The sequence below is a fragment of the Saimiri boliviensis genome, chromosome 16 (genome assembly GCF_048565385.1).
Source record: "Saimiri boliviensis isolate mSaiBol1 chromosome 16, mSaiBol1.pri, whole genome shotgun sequence".
Lineage (NCBI taxonomy): Eukaryota > Metazoa > Chordata > Mammalia > Primates > Cebidae > Saimiri > Saimiri boliviensis.
This window is the reverse complement of record NC_133464.1, coordinates 17,502,968-17,529,806: the sequence shown is the minus strand read 5'-3', so window position 1 is coordinate 17,529,806 and position 26,839 is coordinate 17,502,968. Positions and strand designations below refer to the sequence as shown.

The 26,839-nt window shown below is 40.7% G+C and overlaps 1 protein-coding gene across 1 annotated transcript in view; it reads left to right on the top strand.

The window, feature by feature from the left end:
• The first annotated feature begins 13,912 nt into the window (after positions 1-13,912).
• The window catches only part of HS6ST3 (heparan sulfate 6-O-sulfotransferase 3), a 747,528-nt gene continuing 734,601 nt past the window's right edge, over positions 13,913-26,839 (top strand). The window contains exon 1 of the mRNA XM_074387526.1: positions 13,913-15,403. Coding sequence (XP_074243627.1) covers positions 14,697-15,403 — 707 coding nt within the window. The 5' untranslated portion in view covers positions 13,913-14,696. The remainder of the gene's footprint in view (positions 15,404-26,839) is intronic.

Genomic DNA, 26,839 nt, shown 5'->3' with positions numbered 1-26,839 from the left:
TTTGATCCTTTGTCCAAATACACATTGGCTGTCACTTGTCCAAAGGAAAACATCAGTCTCCCTAACATATGTACATCAAGATACAGTTAAAGTTGTCTCTCAAGGTGAGCAGAGCAAGGATATTCAGAAAGTCTAGATATATGCATTCGGTGAACATTATTGAGTGCCTACTCATGCTAGCCCGTGGGGTCCAGGGGTTCCAGTGCTGAGTAAAAGCATCATTGCTGACCTTTGGAACATATGTCTAGTAAAGAAGATGCACAATAATCAAATAACATGCAATCAAATGTATGATTGGAGACAGCTAAAATGCTATGAAATGAAGGTACATGGTGCTAGAACAGAATGTGCTGCATGAGAGAAGAATTCAACATAGCAGTAGAATGAATTTTAAAAAAACACCACTTTCCTGAGGAAGTAACATTTGAGCTGCTATCTGAAGGATGAGTAGAAATTCACTTGTTGAATTGTTGGGGGAAATCGTATTCCAAAAGAGAAACAGCATATGCCAAGGTCTGTAGGCATGAGGTAATATGCATGGTCCATTCTAGAAAATCAAAGACCAGTGTGACTATAGTACAGAGAATGAGGGAAGCAAAGTGGGCATGGGAAGGGCCTTCAAGGCCATGTTCAAGACATGGTTCATTACCTTAAAAGCAATAAGAAGTCATTAAAGTGTTGTAAACAGGGGAATGGCATGATCTGATATATGAAAAGAATATTATAACTTCAAGGTGTAGAATATACTGAAAGACACAAAAGCAGGGAGACCTGTTAGTGTGAATTGTGAGCCAAACCAGTGGATAATGGTAACTTACCTTGACATGCTAATGGAAAGAAAAAATGTTTTGAGAAGTATTTAGAGATAAAATCCATAGAAATTGAAAATGGATTGAAGATTCTGGAAATTGAAAATGGATTGAAGAAAATGGTGATGAAGAAGAATTGCTAGGGGTGACTTTGGTTTCTGGCTTAAGATGGTTTTGCCATTGACTTGGGGCACACATAAGAGAAAGATCAGGAATTTGGTTATACACATGTTGAGTTGGAGCTTATCAGTGAAAGTACCAAACAGAGATATTGAGAAGGGAGTTGGCTACATGCTGGTGCCTACATGAAGGGAGAAGTTCAGGCTGGAGATCGGAAGATCTGGGAGTCCCTGATATACCGGTGGTAGATAAATGCTAGGAGCACAGGTGAGGCTTTTGATGGAGGGAGTTTAGAGGGAGAAGAGAGGAGGGCTTAGGACTGAGCTCTGGGAAGCTCTAACAAGAATGAAAAGGAGTGGTCATAGAGCTCAAATAACCTATGGCAGGTGTACATGGTAACCTATCCTTTATAGTCCTACTGGGTGTGACACAGGAAAATGAGATGCCCAGATTAAAGTCAATCATTCATTCGATTATACAAAAAGCCTCTAATATGTGTCAGTCATTGAGCTAAGCATTAATACTAATCCAAAGAAGAGGAAGGTGTAGACTCTGCCCCTGAGTAGTCCATAATGTGGTAGGAACATCAAGCTTCCAGGCTCCAGCTCCTCAATTTAATTTAAAAAAATGAAGCCATGGAGAAATCCAAACCCCACCCAAGAGAAACAATCACCCTTTCCTAGTGAGCCCTTAGATTCTCAAAAGGCAGTATTGCTATCCTCCATGAACAAAGCCAATGGATTGATTCTTTGAGGAATCAACAGTCAGTTTAACAATTGGCACCTACTTAGAGCAGTCTGGGCCTTTTATAAGCAAGAAGGGACTTCCAGGAGCAGAGCCAAAGTCTTGTTTGGAACAGTGGCCCTCAACTTTGGCTTTGCATTGGAATTCAATGGAGAGTTTTAAAAATTCTGATGTCGGCAGGCGCAGGGGCTCATGCCTGTAATCCTAGCACTTTGGAAGGCTGAGGCAGGTGGGTCACGAGGTCAAGAGATCGAGACCATCCTGGCCAACGTGGTGAACCCCATCTCTACTAAAAATACAAAAAATTAGCTGGGCGTGGTGGCACATGCCTGTAATCCCAGCTACCTGGGAGGCTGAGGCAGGAGACTCACTTGAATCCAGGAGGTGGAGATTGCGGTGAGCCGAGAATGTGCCTTTGCACCCCAGCCTGCGCAAAAAGAGTGAAACTTCGTCTCAAAAAAAAAAAAAAATTCTGATGTCTGGATCCCAGATTCTAATTTAATTGATCTACAATGTGTGCTTGATATTAGGAATTTTTAGAGCTCCCAAGATGATTCCATTGCTCATCCGAGGTTGAGAATCTCTGGTTTAGAGCAATAAACACAGAAAGACTCACCTTTTCCCATCATTACCAGCTTTTTCCTTCTATGTTTACCTGAAGCAAGCCTTTGATTGTCAGTCAAATCTGAGCCTAGCTCACCTACCTGTCTTGAGTCCTATTAGTCACATTTTTATCTGACTGATTCTATCATAATAAATCCTTATTCTTAGCAAAGCCTATAGAGTCTAAGTCTCTCCTCAAATAAAAATAATAGTAATTACACTCTTGTCCTTGGCCTTAATCCAAACCTACATACTTTATGTATTCTGCAGTTTACTCAGGGGATTTCTGCCCCTCTTACCGTCTGCGAACAGGGACTAGGACAGAGCCCAAGCAAAGTTTGTGAACTTGGGTTTTGGGTGGCTCAAGAGTCAAGAAGGAGCAAGGAAACCAGAATGTGGACAGTGACTCATGATGAGATTAGAAGCAATCCTGACTTGATCTGGAGTCACAACTGTGAGTCAATTGTCACTTTCTTAGGGTCACTATTGGACTGTGGAAACCAGCTCCTAAGAGCTGGCATTTATAGGTAAATCTGAAATGTCCTCAGCTTCAGAGAAGAGAGTACATGATGATTTGATGCGAACTTTTAGATTCAGCTATTTTTACTCTGACATACTGCAACAATGGGTCATTAGACACTCATGACAATGCATCCAAGAGGTGTCTAGCATAGGTACCCTCACTTCTATGGAAGCCCGCAAAGCCAGAGGAGGCCTCCAGGAAAATACCTTTAGTCAAGCAAGATGAGTCTATTCGTTGCTGCAGTTAAGAAGACCACATGCCATGAGGAATCATGGATTGTTTTGAGAAGAGGGAGTTAGACGGAGCTTATTTTTCAGGTCTGTGCTTGTGTTAAGTGATTTGGGGGAGGAGTCAAAGAAGCAGGGGTCTGGATTGGGATCTTTCCGAAAGCAGGCCAATTAGGTGAATGGGTATCTTAATATTTTTTATTTAGGGGGTAGGAGAAATGGAGCAGAGCTAGAGTGGACATTGGAAAGTAAGCAGTTGTCATTCATATTCTCTGGGAGATGCTTGGTTGTTTTGTGGTTGCACAGTGTCTTTTGTTTTGAACTCTGTTCAGGCAAATTTATGGAGTGGTCTTTTTTGTTTACTTTATAATTATCGTGAGTTCTCACCTGATGCTGAAATAATGTGAAGCTGTTTATACACAGCAGGAAAACACTGTGGCCTAGCTGGTAGCAACTAGGCCAGCTACTAGCTGACAGTTGTCAGGGCTATGTTTTTCTTTTCCACCAGACAATTCGGAGTAAGGGTAAGGATGACAACAGGGTCAAGGAACGATTAGGGATGAGGAATGGGATGGAAATTAGGAAACATGAGCAGAAAAAGTTAATCTAAATAGGCATAATAGATCTGCCACATTTCTTCAGCCAGAAAGCCCAATCAATCATTCCAAGGAAGTGTCTGCTCATTCTCTGAAAATTCATTTGTATGAATGGGCCAATTTTCAAAATAGTGTATTTCTTTCATCCTCTTCTCTTTCTTTTTACTCTGTCCTTCCTTCCATACTCTCATTCATTAATTCAAATCAACCAACCAACAACTGACCAGCCAATATTTTATTATGTACCAGGCACTGGGCTAGTGTGTAGTTTTCTATTGCAACATAACAAATGACCACAAATGTAATGGCTTGAAAAAACAATGATTTATTAGCTCACAGTTCTGTAGGGTACAAGCCTGGGCATGCCATGTCTGGGCTTTCTGCTTAGGATCTCATGATGCTAAAATAAAGGTGTTAGCTGGGCTGATTTTCTGTCTGGAGATGCTGAGGAAGAATCTATTTCCAATTTCATTCAGCTTTTGGCAGAATTCAGTTCCTCGAGGCAGAGAGCGTGATTGAAGTTCTTGTTTTCTTGCCGACTGTTGGTCAGGGGCTGCTTGCTCTCAGCTCCTAGAGGCTACCGGCAGTTCTCTGCTATGTGGCCCCCATAGGCAGTTCACAATATGATTATTGATTCTTCTTCCAGGTCAACATAAGTGTGCCTTTCTTCCACCCAAGTACTGGCCAGACTCAACCCTGTTTAGCTTACAAGATCAGACAGGACTGGTTGCATTCAGGGTGGTGTGGCTATACACAGGAGTGTGTCTAACATCTTCCTCTGCAACCAACTGGAGAAAATTTTCTACTTTTAAAGGTCTCATGTGATTAGGTCATTTCTAACTGGATAATATCCCTTTTGCCCTAAAATATAACATAATCACAGTTTCTGCCATACTTAACAGAATAGGATTATATAAGGATAACGGTCACTGGGACCCATCTTGGAATTCTGCCCACCTCAGATCAGTACAGATATCAATAATCAATAGTGCTTCCTTCCCCACAAAGAGCTCACAGTCTTTCATAAGAGTCAGCCATTTAAACATCATTTGGTATGATAATAGAGTGACATAATTGTAGTAAGGTTGATTAAATGGAGGGAATGAGCAACTTTGCCTGGAATACAGGGATTATGGAAATCTCTATACAGAAGAGAAGCTATGGAAGAGTAAGCTGAATCATCAGGAGAGGATGGGGAAGTTTTCCTGATGGAAGGCTGCCAGGAAGAGAGAGAGAGAGAGAGAGAGAGAGAGAGAGATAGAGAGAGAGAGAATATGTGTGTGCGTGTGTGTGTGTGTGTGTGTGTGTGTTTGGTATGTGGTGGGAAGATAAGGTGGGAGACAGGGTTTTTGTCATTGGAGTGTAGTAGACTGAGAAGAGGGAGCCGATAATCTACCAAGCGTCCCCAAACTACGGCCCCGCGGGCCACATGCGGACCCCTGAGGCCATTTATCCGGCCCCCCGCCGCACTTCAGGAAGGGGCAACTCTTTCATTGGTGGTCAGTGAGAGGAGTACAGTATGTGGCGGCCCTCCAACCGTCTGAGGGACAGTGAACTGGCCCCCTGTGTAAAAAGTTTGGGGACGCCTGACTAGACCAATAACATTCAGAGATAAAGTGGTAGAGCAGGAGCTGGTAAAACAGACTCAGGGAAGAGCAATAGTCAAAGACCTGGTAGTACTTGTTTCCATTCTCCGCAAGCAAACACTCCTCCATGGTGCTATGCTTGATTTGGTTAAATAACCATCATGTGAGGTACATGATCATTTTATCTTGCTCTGCCATTTTGTGCTTTTAGTAAATAGAACTTCTCACAACAAAGACCCAGAAAGACAGATGTTTCAATTCCCTCTTTTTGAGGGAATGAGGTGTTTTGCATTTGCTACATTAGGACAACACCTTAGAGTAAGATGCTTAAATGATGTATCATTGCCTTATAAAATCACCAGAACAACATTTAACTAACAACAATTGGGGAGAATTAGCGTTAAACGAGCAATTCATGGGAAAGAGTGATAAGTAGATATCTACAGTGGATGGAAGGAGGAAAAATGAAAAAGGAACTGTTTCAAAATGACTTTTTGTGCATAGTATATTGAATTTGAGTATCTGGGGTACAATTAAGAATTAATTAGATAAAAAGCCATGAGTCTCATAACATGGTTTTAAAAACAAATACTAATATATTAATTAATTGAATAACAATGAATACACATTGCTGAGGTTTATATGTAAGACCTTGATTTGGGTTTGGGTATGAAGATTTATGGCTACATTAAACTGTAAATTTTTTTAATATTCAGAATGTGCTTCTTGATAAAATAGAAATCTTAGAACAATAGTGAGCAGACCTCAAACCTTTACGAAAATGCACTAAGGACAGTAAGTGTTTACTGCCTGATCACTTAGAGGAAAAAAAGATAAAAAGATTCTCTATAATCACCATTATAAGGTAGCACAAAATAATTTTGTTGGGTAGCTAATATGCTTCCATGGCAAGGTGACCAGTCTTTTTGATAAATGAATACATATATTCATATATATATATATATATATATATATATATATATATATAAATGTCATGGAATTTTGCTTTTGTGTGGTATAATTCAACAGATATTTCGCTAGGAACATTGGTCTAAATGATAGCAAAAGGTCATACTAAAAAGGTTGTTATCAGTAGTAGGAACACATTGAACAATTTGCCAAGAGTCAAAGCTCACTTCACCTTAGGTAAAATGCAAGCAAGAAGTGTCAGGATTTGGAAGCTAGGGTTATGTTAGCAAAAGAGTTTGTGAAAACCCTTTTGGCAGTTTAAAAGGAGAACATATTTATTTCTTAACATGTTCAAAGAAAATTTAATCAGCTGCCTACTAAGTGCAAAGTACTGTGCTAAGTACCTAAAAAATCTAATAGTCCTACTTAAAGCTTGCTCTTAGGAGCTTTTGGACCATCTGTCTTTCTGTGCTGTTGAAAAAGGCCATCCTAATGGAGCAAAGAAGAATTGCCTAAAATATCTCTTAGAGCCTGCTTTAGACATTTGATTTCTTATGATTAAAAAAATATATCTACATATATGAAGAGAAAGAGAAAAAAAACACTTATGGCCAATGTAGAAAAGAGGAGATTACATCCTGATTCATGGCATAAAACATTATAAAACAGAAAATAGCTTTTTACCAAATGTGTTTCTACCTAGGATATTTTTTTCCAAAGGTAATAATTAAAGTTATCTGTCTTGCTGGAGACAAATTAAAGTGTATTTTTAAAACTTGCTTTCTTAAAATATAGGTAAACATTTTGAAACTCAAAACCATTTGAAAAACAAAAACATTTAAAGAATAGTCTACACTGATTTTCATGCCCAATTCCTGTATCTGTTTTGCCTTCCATATTAATGACCTTATCATTCACGTAACTTTCGAAGCTAGGACATTTTGAGTCAACCTCAATTTCCTCCTCTGTCACCCTTTCCTACTTAATCACCGAATCCTATTGATTCTACCTCTGGAATAGTTCTGAAGTGTGTACTCGTTTTTTCATTGCTCTTCCTTTTGTTTGAGGTCTCATTTATCTCTTGGACCATGGTAGTTGCTTACTTAGTCTTTTACAGATTTTGTCAACAAATATTTATTGAACACTAACTGCTACTATGTTACCTATGTTATTAAAACCACCACGTTTTAATCTCCTGTCCAGAATTATTACATGAGCTCTAGATACCATATTCAACTATTTATTTGATGTCTCCATTTAGCTGTCTTATTAGCAGTCTAAACTTAGCTTACCTAAAGCAGAACTCAGAATTCACCCTTCCTGCTCCCCACCCTCAACACTTCCTAAATTTTTCTCACTTTAGTCAATGGAACTGTCAGGCTTCTAGGAGCTCAGGAGACACCCCAAGAATCATCTTTGATTCATCCATTGTTCACTCCCTCTTATCCAATCTTTCAGCAAATCCTATTGATTTGGCTTCCAACATCGATCCAATCACTTTTTTCTACCTCTGAAATTAGACTACCTGGTTCAAATCTAAGTTCTATCACTTACTATGTTACCTTGATTTCAAATGATTTAAAAATCAGACTTTTCAAAGGGGTAAAAAAGGCATCATTTAAAAATTCTAAAAGGTGCCTTTACTATCAAGAGCCAAAGTTTAAGGACAGGCAAGAAAAGTGTGTTCTGACTTGGTCTTTTTTTGTCCTCCAAACTGGTTTTTTTTTGACAGAGAAAAGATGGGGATTTCTAGATACGCAATAGGAGTAGAATTAATGCCTAGGAAAGAGTTTATATTCTTCAGTTTGGCGTTTGGTTAGCACCTCGCAATGATTTATTTATTAGTGGCATTTATTTGGTGGGGGCAATGATAGAATTGTCTTGCATTCATGTGACTTGCAAATATTGCCCTATATCCAGAAACTGGATTATCCTTTGATATGTAGTAGGATTTCAAGATAGAATTTCATTTTTGAGATATTTTATGTTATCAAGAAGTATTTTGACCTGACACTTTTTTAAAAGCCTAGCTAATTGGGGAACATTATACATCCCCAATTTCTTCACTCCAAAACTCTATAATTTGTCTGAGTGTGTGATTGCTTCAACTAAGTTTATTCTCTTCTTTTTCTTATGTGTATTTTTAAGTCAGATTCATTCTTACTTATCCTATCACTATTTTTATTTCTGGTGTCCACAAACACCTCTGCTCTTTTATTTTCTTCTTGAAAGGAATGTCTTCTGCTCTTACTTATGTACAAACTTGAGATACTTAAAAGGCAAAAGCCTCTGAGAACTTCTTTATGTTGTCTACTGTAGTCAGGTCTCAGCATTTACACGTTGTAATACACAGTGTTTTATTAATCACTTTCTTTTCATGTTTCATTTACATTACAATTACAGCATTATGTTAATTTTTGAGAAATTGTGTATAGGTAGATTATATTATCTATGATGCTTAACTTTAGATCATTAAAGGAATTACTTCAAAACATTTGTTCAATAAAAATGAGTGCTCCATCTGATGGGGTTAAAAATCACTGGTTTGGAAGCCAGCAAGCCCCTGAGAAAAGGCCATAGAAGGGCTGAGGTGGCAGACAGAAGTGGCCTCACAGTTCAGTGTAGGAAGATGGAGACCGTCAGGACATGACAGCATAGATTCTAAGCAGAAGACCCAGAAGAAATCCAGGCTTACACCTGTGACCAGGTAGGAATAACTGCGCATGGATTGGGGAGAGTGGCAGGAAAAGGAATTCCCTCAGCCAGTACAAAAGTGCTACATAAATTCCCTAGCTGAGCTCACTGCAGGAGAAGCCAAAGAAGAAGGCTATAGGGGAGGACCACGGATCTGACTATTTATTTCAAAGATACAGAGGTTAACTCAGAAGTGACTGAATGCACTTAAGTTGAATGTTTCTCATTTCCCTCTGTCTCAGGCAATAGAATCTTAAAGGCAAAGTCTCATTCTGTTATTTGAAAATGAAGGAAGTGAAATTTTTCCTTACCAAGCCTGTGGACTCATGTCTGTAAATTATCTTCCCCACTGTTGTCAGCCTAGCCCAAATCCCCATAATCTCTTGCCTGGACAACAACACTCACTTCCTAATTGATTTCCCTGCTTTCTCTTTTATCTTTCGTAATCCATTCTTCACGGAGGCCGGTGAGCTTTTAGTATCAAGTAGTCCTGTCATTTCCTCAATGACTACTTTGCACCCAGTATGATGGTTCTGACCCTAAACCTCTCTCTCTGTCGTTTCTCTATTGTCTGTCTGGAGCCCCCTAAACTCTTTCCTGCTCCAGACCTTTGTGCTTTCTGTTCTGCTTAGAAAGCTCTTCTCCAAGATGTCTGCCACAGCTGGTCCATTCTAATCCTTCAGGACTCAGCCCCTTTGCCTCTATGTAACAACAGTCTTTTCTGACTCTCCAGTGGAAAGGCCTGCCCTATTCTCTGCACCCTGGGACGAATTCTTTTTATATCACCCTATGTCCCCTCTTAGCACTTGTAGTGTCATCTTTTGATGACAACTCCATTGTTCCAGTTATTTAGGCCCCAAACTTTGGCTTCATCCTTGACTCCTCTCTTCTTCCTTTACCCCTACACTTCAATCTGTCTGGAAACTCTGATGGCTCTGTCTTGAAAATGCAGGCAATCTGACCACTTCTGACTGCCTCTGCAACCACCCTGTCTTGGTCTGGGCTACCGTCAATTCTCACCTAGTTACTGGAATAGCCACTTAACCAGTTTTCCTGCATCTGTGTTTTTCCTCTTACAGCTGGCTCTCAATAAAACACCCAAAAGGATCCCTTTAAAACTGTTCAAATCCTCCGGTGGCTCTTCGTTTCTCTCAAAGTCAAATTCTTACCATGGCCCACAAGGCCTGACATGACCTTCCTCCCATCGTCTCTCTGACTTCTTCCCTACTGTTTTACCCAGCTGGAATTTAAATTTTTGAGGGTAAAAATTATTGTCCCTATTGTTCATCAATGTATCCCAAATACCTAAAACTACCTGGCACACAGCAGGGCCTCAATATGTATCTTTGGATTGAATGAATGAATCTTGTTTACTTCTTTATAATTTATTTGTCCACTATTAGAATATAAGCTACATGAGGACAGGATCCTTATTCTTATTTAATAACATATCTAAAGCATTCAGAAGAATATACAGTAAACAGTAAATGCTCAACAAGTCCTTGTCAAATAAATAAATGAACATCTATTGGGAAAAGATTAGTGCATCTACTTAGACTACACTGAGTTAATGAATGCATTCTACATACAGATGGTTTCCATTCATTCTCATAGGCAGCTATCTATGGTGGATGTTATGCAGTAAAGCCAAGAATGAATTGTTCAGATAAATAGAACTTTATGGAAAGTGGTATGTAGGGTCATGGTTGCCCCAAAGTTACAATCATGTAGTGAACTATCCCAATTCTTTCCGCCATTGGCTCTAATTACGTGAGCTCTGTCTGCTTAACTTCCTGAGGAAAAAGAAATCTGCCACTTTAATGGTTATTTGCAAAACTGCCTACCCCAGGGGCTTTTATGGGGGGGAAGATTGTTTACAAAACTCGAAAAAAAGTCATTTCAATGTATAAGAACACTTTCTATTCTTGTAGGAGTGAGTCATGCTGCCAATGACTTACATTATCTGTTTTATTTTCATCTCTATTGAAGGGCATTCATATCTCTCTTCCTCTGTGCACATATAGGGGATCCAAAACCATTCTCTGTGATTGTTTGGATTGCTAATCTCTCCAGGGTTTCCTCAACATTCTCAAGGCAGTTTCTGGCACCAAAGGGAAAATGGAGAAGTTGAGATGCAATTTTATCTCCCAATTGAACTTGATTAAATGGGGACCGTTCTAATCAAAAGTTTAAATCCTGGGGGAGTGCGATGCTGTTAACAGGTTTGAGAATATTTAAGAACAGAGAGGAAGTGTGCTAAAGTCAAAGCAGAGAATCAGGCAAGAAAATAATTGTAGGAAAGCTTATTAAGTCATAAAATTAGGTGAACAAATTGCTTCACAGATAGTGTTAAGCTCATTGCTAGACTGGCAAAGGAAGTGGAAGAAAGCTCTTTGAAAACATTATTTGTATTATTTTAATAATTTGTGTAGGAATCATAGTAGCTGCAATCTGTTAGGGAGAAACAAACAATTGCCAGCTGGTGTCATCGTGGAGTAACTACAGTAGGCTGAATGCAAATACGTTTTGCCTTTTTACCTGGAGAGCATTCGATTTTAGAAAGTTTCTATTCATTTTTGCCTGAATGTAAGGTCTGCCCTTGTAGATAAGGAAGCCTGTTTGCTGTGTGATTTAAGAGCTTTGATTAGGTTCATACCAAGTTCCACAACTGTAATAGGGAGACCACACCTGGAACAGACTGTATTTACACAACCAAAGTTTCCTATTATTAGAAAGTGAATTTTTGAATACATGCCTGAATTGTCTGTGTAATTGCCTTGATTCTATGCATTGTTTTCCTTGTGGTTACTTCAAGGAAATGGTGTCACTTCATTAGCTATTTTGCTGAAAACAAAAAGAGATTTTCTGGGATAATGTTCTTTGAAAAGCATTAAAGGTACACTTATTTATGGAAATATACTTTTTGTTAGCAATTTAGCTGCTATACGTTTGTTGTACATTTTTGTTTTACAATTCTCCTAAATAATTTATTTTAACAATTACATAATCATTTTATGATCATTATTGCTATTTTTCCCTCTTTCTTGGAACTGATAGACTAGGTGACAAAGTACTGCAGGATGTAGAATTGCTCTGCTTTGCCTATAAAGCCAGGAGGAGAGAACATAATTTAATTATTCTATTGCAATTCTGTTGTCTCTTCCTGCCTCTTGACTCAAATGGTCTCAAGAGGGGAGAGAGAACAGTATGGTCTGTTGATGTTAGTTGAACTTCAGTGGTGAAGTGAATGTGTTTCTGGGATATTAGTGGTTTCTAATCTTGGTTTTGCTTTCACCTAGCTTTCCTTGCTTCAGTTTCCTCTTTGAAATGGGATATTATACTTCTCTTATCTCCTTTGAGTGTTGTTCTGAGAAACAAATGAAATAATGGCTAGGAGAGTGCTTTCCACTACACAAATTACCACTAGCATTCTGGCTATCCATTTGGGTAGCTAACAAGGTGATGTTTATCCATGTGATATCAAGCAATTTTATAGGAAATGAGAAGCTTCTTCAGTAAGGTAATATAAAAAAGTATAATGATATTTTACTTAACTGAAGCAGAGCTCTGTATATATTAACCAGACACGTTCAGAAAATAATTGTTTTGTTTTATTGTTTTATCGCAGTTCCTTGTTGTGGAGTGTGGTGTGATGACATTAATAAGATTTCAAACGTAAGTGAGAGAAAAAGAAATGGACTCAAATAAGCTTTAAAGAAGCTGATTCATCTTACCCAACACCTTTCCTACTAATATAGACTCCTATATATTAGGAAAGGCACGGGTTGGAGTTGTTTATAGAGTTGAAAACAGGAAAGGAAGCAGAGGAGGGAAGTTTTGTTGAGAAGAATTCCAACTGTCTAGAATAATAAAACTAACTTCCTATGGGCAAACTTTGGCATCCCTGAAAGAGCTCTGGATCTTAACAGATGACTGCAGAGGGGACACCCTGATAAATAGGTGAGATCAGTAGAGTGTCTCGGGAAGAAACAAGCACTGCATGGCTTCATAAAGAGACCAGGTGGGAAGGTGGGCTGCTATGAAATACTTGAACACACCTGTGGAATGCCAGGTGGGGTGGATTACAGCTGGTAGTGTGGCTGGGAGGGACCCATCCGCCTGGGCCAGGGAGTCAGACTGCCTGGTCCGCATCCTCAACACATTGCTACTCTCCACTCAGACAATAGGTCGGGCAGTTTTAGGGATTCTGGTGGAGCAGTTACAACAATTTGGTCGTATATTTATTCACTATCTGAAAAACAGAGGTTGTTATTAAGCAAAGATTTAGTTCTGGGGTAATACTAAATGCAACATCTAGATGTTTGAGAAATAAAGTTTCCTAAAACATCTGCATACAAATTAGGTCTGATCATGAAATATAGGCAAGTTTAAGCCTTACCACCATTGTTGGGAAGGAATTAACCTTGAACATTTAGGCGTTCAATGTCTATTAGTAGAGTGTGTGTGTGTGTGTGTGTGTGTGTTTTGTGTGTGTGTGTGTGTGTGTTTCTTTTTCTTTTTTTAGGAGGCGATACCTAAACTCCTTTTTATGTTCTAAGTAATGCATGGTTGAGGGCTGGACTGTCTAGTGCTGAAACAAAGTGTGTGTTGAACATAGAGCCTGATACACAGTAGTTGCTTAATGGTTAATGGATGCTGGTTGAATACAGTTGCATAGTTGGACGCACCAAGTTTGTTGTTAAGGGAGGACCAGCGTAAAACTCGAGCACCAGTTAGAATGTCTTGGGTAGAAATTCATAGCAGTGTGGCGCCAGTTTCCCCTGCCGAGAAGGGAACCGCCAACCCGTGTGAAGTCTGGTCTAGGTGAGTCTTCCTGGGCGTGTGCAGGTGTTATTCCTGCGAATGAGGCCGGCCACTGCCAGACGGAGGAGCTGCCCATTCAGAGCTCTCAGATCGCTTACCTCGGGGCCTCTGCTCGCCCCACCTTTGCCTTTCTGCCAAATCTCTCCTCTCTCCAGGGCGAAGGGATTCCCACCCCCAGCTGCCTCCTCCAAAGCCCGCGGAGCAGCGGACTCCTCCCCTGGAAACTCCTCCGGGGCTGGGGAAGGCTTTGGCGCATGCTCCGTACCTAGGGCAGGTTTTTGCTGCGGGTAGCAGGGCTCCCGTCACACCGGCTGGCGGGTTGTGGCGGTGCCAGCCTGTGTGTGCGAGTGTGTCTGCGTGCCTGCGCCTGGGCGGACAGCCCCGAGCGGCAGTGCGACTCGCCGGGAGAGGCGTCTCCGCAGAGGCGCCTCGCCCGCTGCCGCCGCGCCGCGCTGCGGGGGCCGCTCTGCAAACTTGCGGCGAGCGCCGTCCGCCCTCGCGGCTCCAGAGCTCCGCGACCTGCCGGCAAAGGCGCCGGGCGCGCGTGCGGGGCGCGGTGCCCGCGGCCGGCCGGGGCGGCGGGACCGGGCCGCGCCTTCGCCCTTCGCCGGCGCCCTGGCGAGCCTCATGAAGCCCCAGCGCTCGCGGCCGCAGCTACCCGGCGGCCCGGCTGCGTGCGGCAGGTCAGGACCCGAACCCCGCTCCTCAGCGCCTGAGCGCCCCCGAGCCGCCGGCGGGATGCCGCGCGTCGCCTGAGCGCGCCGCGCCGGGGCGGGAGCAGGGAGCGGGCCGGCCCGGGCGCCCCCGGGAGCGCAGGGCGCCCCACGCCGCAGCCGCAGCCGAGCACGCCGGCGCCCGCCTCCCCCGCCCGGCTCGCAGGCCCCGGCTCCGCAAGCCCCGAGGGCCGCGGGGCCGCCAGCCAGCCACACGCCTCGGCGTCAGGGGCATGGAGGAACGGCGGGCTCCGAGCCGCGCCCCGGAGTCCCCGAAACTTCCGAGCGGGCGCCCGTCTGCCCTGCCGCCGCCGCCGCCGCTTCGCCTGCCGGCCTGAGAGCGGGACCATGGATGAAAGGTTCAACAAGTGGCTGCTGACGCCGGTGCTCACTCTCCTCTTCGTGGTCATCATGTACCAGTACGTGTCCCCCTCCTGCACCAGCTCCTGCACCAACTTCGGGGAGCAGCCCCGCGCGGGGGAGGCCGGCCCGCCAGCCGTTCCGGGTCCCGCCCGCCGAGCTCCGGCGCCGCCTGAGGAGGGGGAGCGGCGGCCCCAGCTTCCCCCGCCGCCCCGGGGGCCGCCCGAGGGGCCTCGGGGGGCCGCGGCGCCGGAGGAGGAGGACGACGAGCCCGGAGACCCCGAGGAGGAGGAGGACGAGGAGGAGGAAGACGAGCCGGACCCCGAGGCCCCCGAGAACGGCTCCCTGCCCCGGTTCGCGCCCCGCTTCAACTTCACCCTGAAGGACCTGACCCGCTTCGTGGATTTCAACATCAAAGGGCGCGACGTGATCGTGTTCCTGCACATCCAGAAGACCGGGGGCACCACGTTCGGCCGGCACCTGGTGAAGAACATCCGGCTGGAGCAGCCCTGTAGCTGCAAAGCCGGCCAGAAGAAGTGCACCTGCCACCGGCCTGGCAAGAAGGAGACGTGGCTCTTCTCCCGCTTCTCCACCGGCTGGAGCTGCGGACTGCACGCCGACTGGACGGAGCTCACCAACTGCGTGCCTGCCATCATGGAGAAGAAGGACTGTCCCCGCAACCACAGCCACACCAGGTACTGTCCCCCGCTCTGTCCCGCTTCTTCCTCCCGGCGCCCTGCCCCTCCTCCCCAGTCCCGACCCAGAGCGACCCGGCGCTCCCTGCCCCTGCTGGTGGTTCCCTGGCGTCGTCAGCGGTTGGCAATGTAGCTTTGGGGAGGGATGAGAAACCTCTGGATAGTGCCCAGGTCCAGAACTTGTTCTTCCCCCAGTCCCCCCTGCTTCCCACCACCCCCTGCCTTCACCACCTAAGGTGTGCGGAGTCACTGTGTGGATCCTTCTTGGTGTCTAGTACGCGGTGGCCTCCCTCCCAGTGGACGCTGGAAACGCGCCCTAAAATGGGGAGGGGGGTCGCCGTCTGGGTTAGAACAGCCTTGTAGAATTGTGAACTTAAGTTTTGGGAGTGCAAACCCAAACCCAGGAAAAGGCAGGGCAGGAGTTTTCCAGGCGTGGTGAAGCCCGAGACGATTATAATCCCTTCATAAGTGGCGTTTGGGTGGCAGCTCAGGAAACAATCAATCCTCTAGATGCCACTTAACACTTGCAAATTCCTGCCTCTACCTCAGTAGATAACTCTGATTCTGGAGATGGTCTTTGTTGTCCAGCAGTGCCAGGATTTCGACTCACTTGTGCTCAGAAAGATTTCCATTCTCTTCCTAGGCCATTACATCAACTTATTCCAAAAGTTCTTGTTAAATGCTTATAGGATGCCTCACAGTGTTCTAGGTGCTAAATGAGTATAAAGATAAAGTAACATCCCTTGTTTTCGGGATGGAATGACATTCTTGATCCCCTGCCTCCCACCCTTAAAAAAACAATAATACAGTGGAGAATTAGGAAAGTTAAAAATCTTAATAGCCAATGAAATGGCTTACATTATTAACATGCTTTGAGAGAGGCATGGGCTTAAGAATTTGGTTGAATGTTCTTTCTGCCCATTGCAGTTTGAAGACTAATCTGACATGCTCGCTCAAGGACGAAAATATTAAAACCTTGGAACACTAGTTCATTGAAGTTTTAATCTTAAAGGTTTCAAACAATTTGGTGTGAGGAAATAGGAATTTAAAAGCTCAAGCTCATTATGTTGATATCAGATAGCTTTTGCATTTGACGTTATAGAAAAGCATCATTTACTGGAAGCTACCCATATTCTGGAATTCACCACCACTGAAGCATCTAATTCTACTTCGTTTCTCTAAGAATGAGCAAAATTTCATTATGGGATTTTTTTACTTTGGCAATTTTTCAAATACTTTCCTCCCTGCTCCTTTTTCTGTTTCTTGGACATTGGTTAGAATAAGAAACTATTTGGATTTGGAATGAGGGCATTAGGCTCTTCCCTTTGTATATTTTATGGATCTTTGCATTTAAATATTTTTAATAGTATATTACTTTAGATCTTGCTACTCCCTGTTAGCTTAAAAGTTTTTCAATTAAATGTTACTTTCAAACCTCCTAACACATAACACGATTACTTCAGTGAGACACAATTTCTGCTACTTTACATCCAACCTTGTACTCTGTGTTTAGATTAATTCCTGATTGACCCCAAAGAGTTTGCTAGACTGCTTCCCAGCTTCCATTTTCACTAAAACTGGAGTTTTACTGATTATCACATAGAAACGTCTGCTTACTCTTCAGTACGGGCTGGTGTTATTTTTTCTCCATGTACATAAAAGTCATAGTAAATAGATGAAGATTTTGGAGGAGTTAGAGAAGGATGTGAAATCTAAATTATTAGATTTTTGCTTAGTGATGAATAATGCTACCACAGACCCTGCATAGATGGCAACCAGTAAGGTCTCACTTCTATGGGAAATACTTAATATGTCTTTACTCTGTGACTAGGAAAACTCTACCATGACCTGTTTAAACATATGATTTCTAGTGTGTGATCAGACTATTTTCTTTGTTTAGTAATGAAGCATAAACATTCATTTCTCCCTGAATCACAAGTTAGCTGACAATTAGTCACCCCGTTCTGTTTTTTTTTTTTTTTAAAAAACACAAACAAACATTTTTTTGGTAGTATTTTGCTTATAACTCACTTTACAATTTGTCTTTCTTTTCCTTCCCACCCTCTCTGTCTTCCCAGTAATTCTCAAGTACTTTCCTTGCTCTAGATACTGTAGGAAGGAAGTTGTGGCATATGTGAAGTGTCCTGTATCAAAAGCTATGGGGAAAAAGTTGAAAGGATGTTAACAGTAGCATCTCTCTAGCAGAGAAGATTGAATTAGTTGTCTGTCATTGTAATGTCTGTGTATAGCATTCTACAGCCAACTAGATTAGCCTGGATAATGGAGGGTACATTTTCACAATGTAAAATGGCAGATAATCTATTGCTACATAATGGGAACAAGGTTCTACTTCAAATAGGGCTGACTCTAAGCAAAATTGATAAGTAGATCTTGTTGATTTTGGTTCCCTAGTCTCTCTGCTTTTGGTCCCCCCCAAAGTACCTCCTCCCAGTTTCACTCAGAGATCAATGCCCTTATGGATGACATAATAAGTAAGAGTAAGGATTATGAAGTCAGATAAATATGGCTCTTGTACTTACTAGCTGTGTATCCAGGAGTAAGTTACTCTTTCTGAGTCTCAGTTTCTTCACTTTTAAAGTGTAAATAATAATTAGTACGGCCATTATAGGAGTGTTGGGAGAACTAAATGAATCAATACATGCAAAATGCTTAGCATAGTATATATATGCATAGTATAATATGCTGGCATATAGTATTTAATATGTGGATATTCAGTAATACTGTAATATCAGTTGTAAATTGCAATAATAGTTTCCCTATTCAAGGCCTTCTTCCTAAAAAAAGCATGAGATCAGTTTCTTAGAGAAGCACTGTATAAATGGGTCACCTTACAGAGCTACCATTTTATGATTTCTTGTACTAAGCATCCTAGGTTCCAAAAGTAATACGTTGGAAATTATGGACATTTGGGCATCAGTCATTGCAGGGGCAAGGCAGGGAACAGAGTTGGGGGCACACAATATAATTGGATATACATTCTGTTGATAACACAAAAAACTATCCGCAATGGGTGAGAGAGGACGTGAGAACATCCAGGACTGAAGAAAGAAGCAGGAAGCCAACTCTGAAAAAAAATACGTGGCGAACTTGAAGGGGCCATCATATGGATTATGTGGGCCATGAAGGGGCAGGACTCTGGGCTGGTGGTTTGAATCCAGCACAGACGTAATTTCTGACCACAGAAATTGGTTAGAATAGGATGATGGCACATCGGAATGACCTCTTATCATATCACTGATGATTTTTTCCCATTATTTTTGTGTTGCTTTTTTCCCCCCAGTTATTTTTTTGGAAGGTTTTTCTTTCTCACTTCCTTAATGCTTCCTTATTACTGTATGCCCCTTTATCTGCAGTTCCAGGGCCTTAAAAGACTCCTTTTCAGCATTCTTGAGTATGTATAGAATCATAGCATTTTATGGCTAAAAAAGACTGAAGAGAGAATCTATTCCCACATTTTTCATGGGGAATCTAACCATAAAAAGGTGAAATGATACACCTAAGGTGTCTTGAGGGAATTCATGTCTTCATTTTCATAATTTATATTCAATGTTTTGCTTACTATATCTTCTGTTTACTATGAAAAATGTAGTGGAGCATGCCTCAAGCACCTACTTATGTGCCAGGCACTATGATAGTTCTGGGAATTGAGTTCTGAACATTGGCAGCCCTGTGTAGCCTAGGCTTCATCTTTGGCAAGTGAGTATCACTCCCATTCTTAAATAATGATGGAAAGATATTCTATCTGTATCCTTTTGTAGGATAGGATGGCAATTTTTCTCTTTTATGACCTGCATTCTATTGGTTTTGTTAGTGTAGTTTGAACCCTGTGGATGTTATATTAAATAGGACCTTGTGTGTTACAAATGATACAAACCTAACTCAAACTTGTTTCAACCAGAGGGGAATTATTGGCTTATCCAGTCACATCACAGGAAGGCGGGGGAGAGGTGGTTTCAGGAACGACTGGAACTGGAGATTTGGGGTCTTTCTTGACATACTTCTTTGTGTATTGATCTCATTCTATCAAATTGGCTAATTCCACAATGCGGGTAAAGGTTCTTCATATCTAATATCTCCACAAGCGGAGAGAGAAGCAGGCCTTCTTGGAATTCTAGTTTGAAATTTTGGGGAATGACTCTGGTTAGCTCAGCGTAGAACTTGTGACTATTCTTTCACTCAATCATTGTGGCCAGGGAGAGAGAGAAGGCCTCTCCTTGTATCACAGAAGCATTTCTATTTGTGTGTGTGTGTGTGTGTGTGTGTGTGTGTGTGTGTGTGTGTGTGTGTGTGTGTTTTATCTGGAAGAAGAGGAGCTAGCATGGATCCAGCTCCTGGACGGACCACTGGGTTCTGGACAACCTCTCTAACGGTTTCAGCTATAGGTGCAAATACATGAGAAATAAATGAAACTTCAGATTTCTTTTTTGCATAACACTTAGGAAAAATTTTAAGCCAAACTGCAACTTGAATTTATTTGCAGCATCTGGAAACCATGTCATATGAGAATTAATTGAAATAATGTGTAATATATAACATGGAGATGAGAAAAATAAGGAGACATAAAAGCTGCCTTCAAATAGTAAAAAGAGGGAGATGTGGAAGCTGAAGGAGACTTTTTCTGTATTGCTCCAAAGGAGAGAACTAGGATAAGAAGTGATGAGATTTCAACTCAGAGTAAGAAAGAACTTAATAAAATTTATAACTGTCTAAAAAGAGCATGAACTCTTTTGTGCTCTTTTATCAGTAAAAACTTTAGGAATGTCTGGTTAACTACTGATGCTGTAAAAGGAATTTCTTCTTGGGGAAAGGCTTAGCCTGAATGGCCTTTTATTTTAAGTTTCATTAGTTCTAATCTAATCTGAGTGCAGGGTGTCTTTCTTCTCCTCCTTCCTACCTTATACATAGAAAAGAAAAAAAGGATTATAAATGAACTAGTCCTCTAGCATTTGTAAATAGTTCTACTGAGGAAACTTTTTGTCAAATCTGATAGTATAGACTGTTGTACACATTCAGGGCCAAAAGCAATAAATGGGTCCTGTGTATTAGGTTGTCTGCTTCTTAATAATAAGTATAAAGCCGGGCACGGTGGCTCAAGCCTGTAATCCCAGCACTTTGGGAGGCCGAGGCGGGTGGATCACGAGGTCGAGAGATCGAGACCATCCTGGTCAACATGGTGAAACCCCGTCTCTACTAAAAATACAAAAAACTAGCTGGGTGTGGTGGCACGTGCCTGTAATCCCAGCTACTCAGGAGGCTGAGGCAGGAGAATTGCCTGAACCCAGGAGGCGGAGGTTGCGGTGAGCCGAGATCGCGCCATTGCACTCCAGCCTGGGTAACAAGAGCGAAACTCCGTCTCAAAAAAAAAAAAAAAAAAAATAATAATAATAATAAGTATAAAAAGATAAGATGAGAAAATATAACACACCTTGCCACAAAAAACAGAACCACTTTGAAACATTATCTGGTTATTGCTTTTCCTTTAGACAGGAGGCTAAATATATATAAGGAGGTTACAGAGCTCTGTTTCAAAGACTAGAATATTATGGCCTGTACTGCTTTCGAAAGCATAATCTGTTTGATGTCTCTTCTAATTAGAATTGTTGAACTGCCCAGAAGGTTAATTTTTACCATAAGGTTTTTGTAGTATAAAACTAAAGAGCAGTGTAAAACTAAAGAGATATGAGATTGTTCTGTCTGTAGGCTGTATCTACTGATTTGTTCATTATAGGGTCTCCTAAAGTGTTGCTTCTGCTTTAAACCAACAATATTTGCTAGAAATCAGAAAGATGTTAAACCCTTCCAGTTTTTTGAGTAGTGAAGACATAAATTGAAAGTAGTAAATGGTAATAGATGATCTATGCTTCTGCCTTTTTCTTGATGGTTACCTTGGAATTTTTTGACTGGGTTGGTTTTAGAGAAATAGAAATGCTCTTGTAATAGTTAGAAGTGAGGTAAATTTAGCTGCCAACAATGTGGATTTGCTTAGACTCTTATATTATTATTCCCCAAAGCTAATTATTATCATCTCATTTTGACTAAAGACAATCAGAAGCTTATGGCATTTGAAAGTTATTTATGCATGGTAATGAACTAAACAGTTTAATTGAGACTGGCAAATCCTAATGTGATTTTAAAAGCCATAAAATAAATGATTGGGCCAAGAAATAGGTTCAGTATGAAAACAATTAGATGGAAAATCCAAATTAATATTTTGTAGTAATCACTTATCTTGTTTTTGAGTTTGTTAGATTATAGATATCATTTATAAATTCCCTGTTGATTTTAATTGGCCAAATTAATATTTTGTAGTAATCACTTAACTTGTTTTTGAGTTTGTTAGATTGCAGATATCATTTATAAATTCCCTGTTGATTTTAATTGGCTAATACAACTTTGTTTAAATTATAGCTAAGCATTCATGTATTGGGAAGTATAGTAAACATTTTTTAACTTGGACAGTGTTATTTGTTTATATCTTCCTCTGGCAAATACAGTTGCTCAGTAAGACACATGTAAAGTGCCCAGCACAGAAATTAATTTATAAAAGATTCTGAACAAATGTCAACTTTTAGGTTACTTTGAAAACGTATCAGCATACTTTGACAAGATTGTGCTCTTTAAACTATGGAATTATCAAAAGTTTTGTATCATGACTGTGTTACTTCAGGTGCAAATTCTGATTATTAATGGTTGCCTTCCATAATTAGCAAGATGCCCACTCCCCAGATTCTCTGGAAGTAGAGTAAAAGTAAGTATGAAGACCAGAGATTATTGGACTACTTGAGGAGGTTTCTCCTTTTAGACAGTATACCACACATCAGAAATTCATTTGGTTACAAAGAGATGTATTTGCCTCTTGAAAAGATTAATGTAATCATTCATTTGAGCTTTAGAAAAAAAAATCAGGCTAAACTGAGAGAATGTGAACTCTGATGGAGGGTGGGAGGATGAGAAGGTATATATTAATATAATCACTGGTTCATATAGATCTGGATTATTACTGGTCAAAGCCAGATGGTTGAGGTGGTGGTGGTTGGAGATCATAATACTGGAGAACAATAGAAAGAGATGATGAATTAGGAAAAAGACTTCAAGAGAGATTGGAGGAAAACAATGACAAATTTATCAGCCACTGAAAATCATGTGAGTGCTTGATTTATAAATGTAATTGGATAATGTTCAAAAGCATGGGTTCTGGCCCGGCATGGTGGCTCACATCTGTAATCCCAGCACTTTGGGAAGCCAGAGGTAGGTGAGTCTCTTGAGCTCAGGAGTTTGAGACCAGCCTGGGCAACATCATGAAATCTCACATCTAAAAAACTAAAATAATAAAGTAAAATAAAATAAAATAAAATAAAATAAAATAAAAGCATGGACTCTGAAGTTAAACTTCAGTAAGTGATTCAGCCACTTCCCGTCATGTGGCCCTGGGTTAAGTCAGTTACCTGCTCTGCACTTCAGTTTCCTTCTCTGGAAAATGACAGTAAGAAGAGCACTATCTCATGGTGAACTTTGGTAACCCATGTGGTACTCTTAGGACAGAGCCTGACCCATAGTGAGGAAATAATAAAAGAGTTAGCTATTGTTATTTTTTCTTGAGACTCGTCTTATACATATATGTTGTTTTTATGTAAACATAAAATGATAGTTAAACCTGCACCATGTTTTTTGTATTTGGAACTTCTCTTCCTGAATAGTGTAAAAATGAATTTTTAAGGTGTGATGCAGAAGAGAAGCCATAAGTGATAAAAGTCGTTGTTCATTCTTAGGATGCTGTGGATATTCAGTGGGTACTCAGTCCCAGAATGGAAACTTGCAGTCTTTTTTTCCCGTCAGCATGCAATTCTATTTTTTATGGGAAATTAATGAAAGAGCAATAGAAATGTTTAAACATATACAATTAAATTCATACATGAAGCAATCCTGCAGTGAAATTGAATTAGTTGCCTGTGGGCACATAAATATTTGTAGTTAATTGCTATTATTAATATCTTACCATGCTTTTATTGTTAAGTACTGTGTCATTTGTTTTCAGAACCTTGCATTTGACATTGTATATTTATGTTTGCCCCTGCTTTCTAGTTTCTTTATAGACATAAGAGGGTATAAATGCTAGCCACCTTAATGTCCTTGGTATTTGTTTATTAGATTTATGGAATATTTCTTCCAAGTAATTAAAAGTTCTGGATATTTAAGTGTAAACCTGAGAGATGGCATCTGTATTTTGGGGACTCTAGAAACGTGTAGAATTTTATGAGTTTACTTCAAATGTGAAAACAGAGACCTAGAAAGAAGAGTAAATGTGGTTTTAAAGAGAGACATGTGGTAACTTAATGTGTGTGTGTAAATCTGAAGGTAAGAGTCCTATAATATAGTAAAGAACAAAGTGACATGCCAAGGAAGAGATAAGATAGTGATCCTGTAAAGCATAAATTAGAAGAACAGTACAAATGAGGGAGAGAAGAAGAACAAAAGTAGTCAAGGTAAAGAACTGAATCAGAAAAAAAAAAAAAACTGAATCAGAAAGAAGGTAACACTGAACGTAGAAGACAGAAATTTATCAGGTCTGCAATGGTTTGTCTCATTAGTGCAGTTATGGGAAGTAATCCACTATCCAGAAGCCTATCTGATTTGGAAGGCTAGTATATTTAAATGCTGCTAATATGTATTTATCTACTTATACATTCTTTTTCTGTGTCATACAGCTGTTTTAAAACATTGGTAGCTTTATAGGTCCTGGCAGCAAGTAGAAGCACACTTTGGGATTTCAAAGGAACTAGTTTGAGAGGTATGGACAGGAATAGGGAAACCAATATTGGACCTCAAGGTACCTTGCAACCAGTAATAAGGGGAAACTTAACCCCACTGGATGTGAAGTGGCAAAAGGAGAGAATGGTGTTAGCAGTTTTCATTGCCTGCTGGAGGCTGACAGGAGTGCCAGTTTCAGTAGTAGGAGGGAGCGGAAGGAGAAACTTCTGGAGAGGAGATGTTTGCAGAAGGCAGCCACTGCTAGAACTGTAGAGCAGAGGCCAGGAGAAAGCAGTGGGAACACTTTCTCCTCCCACCTGTTCATTTCCCTCTGTTGTCTTCCACAGAGTGAATGCACTTAGAAGCGAAAGGGCAAGAGAGCTAGCTGATGCATTCCGTGGCCTTCAGCAATGGCAGAGAATGATAGAGAATGGATTTGGGGTCCAGCGATGGGAGGGATGAAAATGGAGACTAACTTGCATAGTGTCTAAAAATAGTTTGAAATTTCTTCTAATTCAGTTTATGGATGCCCTGGTTGTGTTCTACAAATGAGACTGAGAACAGATACCCCATACGTTAGTACCTGTACCTCATGTTTTCTGCATGGACCATTAATCTCCACCTAAAGAATGATGAGTGCAGCAAAGGGCCACTCACCAAAGGAACTGGTACCACAGATAAAGTGACTTTTTGCTGAGTAATAAAAATAATGCTAATTTGGGTGTTTGTCATCTTAGTACCACCCCAGGATCATCTGATAATAGTGACAGATTTGGCAAGTTGTATCTGAATTGTGATGCACTGTAGACAACACACATTTTATAAATTTGAAGTTATGTAACAATAGTTGTTAAGGCATGGCAAGTGCTTGCAAAACTGGCTATAGTTTGCAAAAACATTTATGAGATGAGACCCTTTCTATTGCTTAGATTTTCTTCCAAGAGCATTAGAATTCTCTAATTTGTGAGCTTTAAGTCTCTGAAGGTAATAGGTGAGGGAAGAAATACATTGTGTCATGTTTGAAACTATCCTCATATTTTTAGTTACAATTTTAAAGGACTTTTGAAACAGTATTTCCATATTTATTTTTGGGAGATGTGTTATGCTGAAAGTATACATGCATGTACCTTTTGGTGCAAAATGTTATAAAGAGCTTCTAGTACTAAAAATATTTACATAAAATTGGTAACTGACAAAACTCAACACAAGAACCCCCCAATATGCTGCTTTAATTCTGAGAGTCAAAATGCCATCAGCAAAACACTATTCAACATATATATTTATAGAAGACAAAATCCATATCCAATACAATGTCTGTAGGTTGTACATCTATTGAGATTGCTACATGTATGTCACGTTCATTTCTCCCATCCATAGGAAGGGATTTTGAGTTGCTGGAACAGTGTCATCTGTGGAGAATATATCAACCTGAATCCTCTTTGTCATTGTACCTCCTTACACACAGCTGCCTTTTTGCTTCACTCTTGCTCTCTCTCTCTCTTGCGCATGCACATACGCCGTTTTATGACATAGAGTCATCAATGGCTTGTAAACAGAAGGATCATTTTCAGGTCCTTGTCTCTGTGTGACGAGTCACTTGCCACAAAAATATTGCCTGAGGAATTGTTTTCTGCTGGCTATGAAAGTTATTAGTTCTAAGGAACGTGCACTCTGTTGAATTGAAGTCCAGTTAATTTAAAGAATCTGGGAGAGATACCAGAGAAGATATTTTTTTCCCCCACTTGGCTTTCTTGAGTTTGTCATTGTGCCTTCTGTATATTCGATGAAAGAGGTGGACTAATGGATATTTCTATTTGTAATATTTCTATGAATAAACATTTCTGTCACTACTTTTATTGATAAATGTCAAAAGTACTTGTGTATAAAAACTTCTCACAACATGAAGGAACCTATGTACTTTGGAAGTGTCCAATTTGTTATCAGGTGCATTCTTAATTTAAAAATATTTGCTAGTCGGACGTGTTGGCAGGCACCTGTAGTCCCAGCTAGTTGGGAGGCTGAAGCAGGAAAATTGCTTGAACCTTTGAGGCGAAGGTTGCGGTGAGCCGAGATCACGCTACTGCACTCCGGCCTGGGGGACGGAGTGAGACTCCATCTCAAAAAACGAAAAAAAAAATTGTAAACTCTCATGGACCATTCTTTGTCTTTTAAATTCAGACTTAAGCCTAAAACACAACTGCAGATAATTTCTTTGCTTTGAAAGTTTTATTCTCCAAGTTTCTTATGTGTGCTGTAAAGAATAATTAATGTAATGAAAAAATCAATACTGCGTATAAATTATTTAGGCTTTACTATCATTGTAATTTTCTCTTCAACACCTATTGATCGGCAACAATTCATTTGTTAATTTCTTCCTAATAAGATATTCATTGTATTAGGTCTGTAGTAGTGCTGTCCCTGCACTTTCGCAAGCAAGTCATGAATTAATAATGACACATGGAACAAGTTAACTTGCTAGTGAGTGGTATGAGATGGAAAACAGGCAAGGGGAGTGATTTGAAATGCAGTCCTATAGAAACACTGTGTAGGCGGACAACTGCTAATAATTAAATAAGTATACTCTTACAGGATATTAATTTGTAGTTTAAAATTTCATGGGCATGTGTTTTTCTTGGCATATATGTGTTTTCTTTTTAAAATTAATTT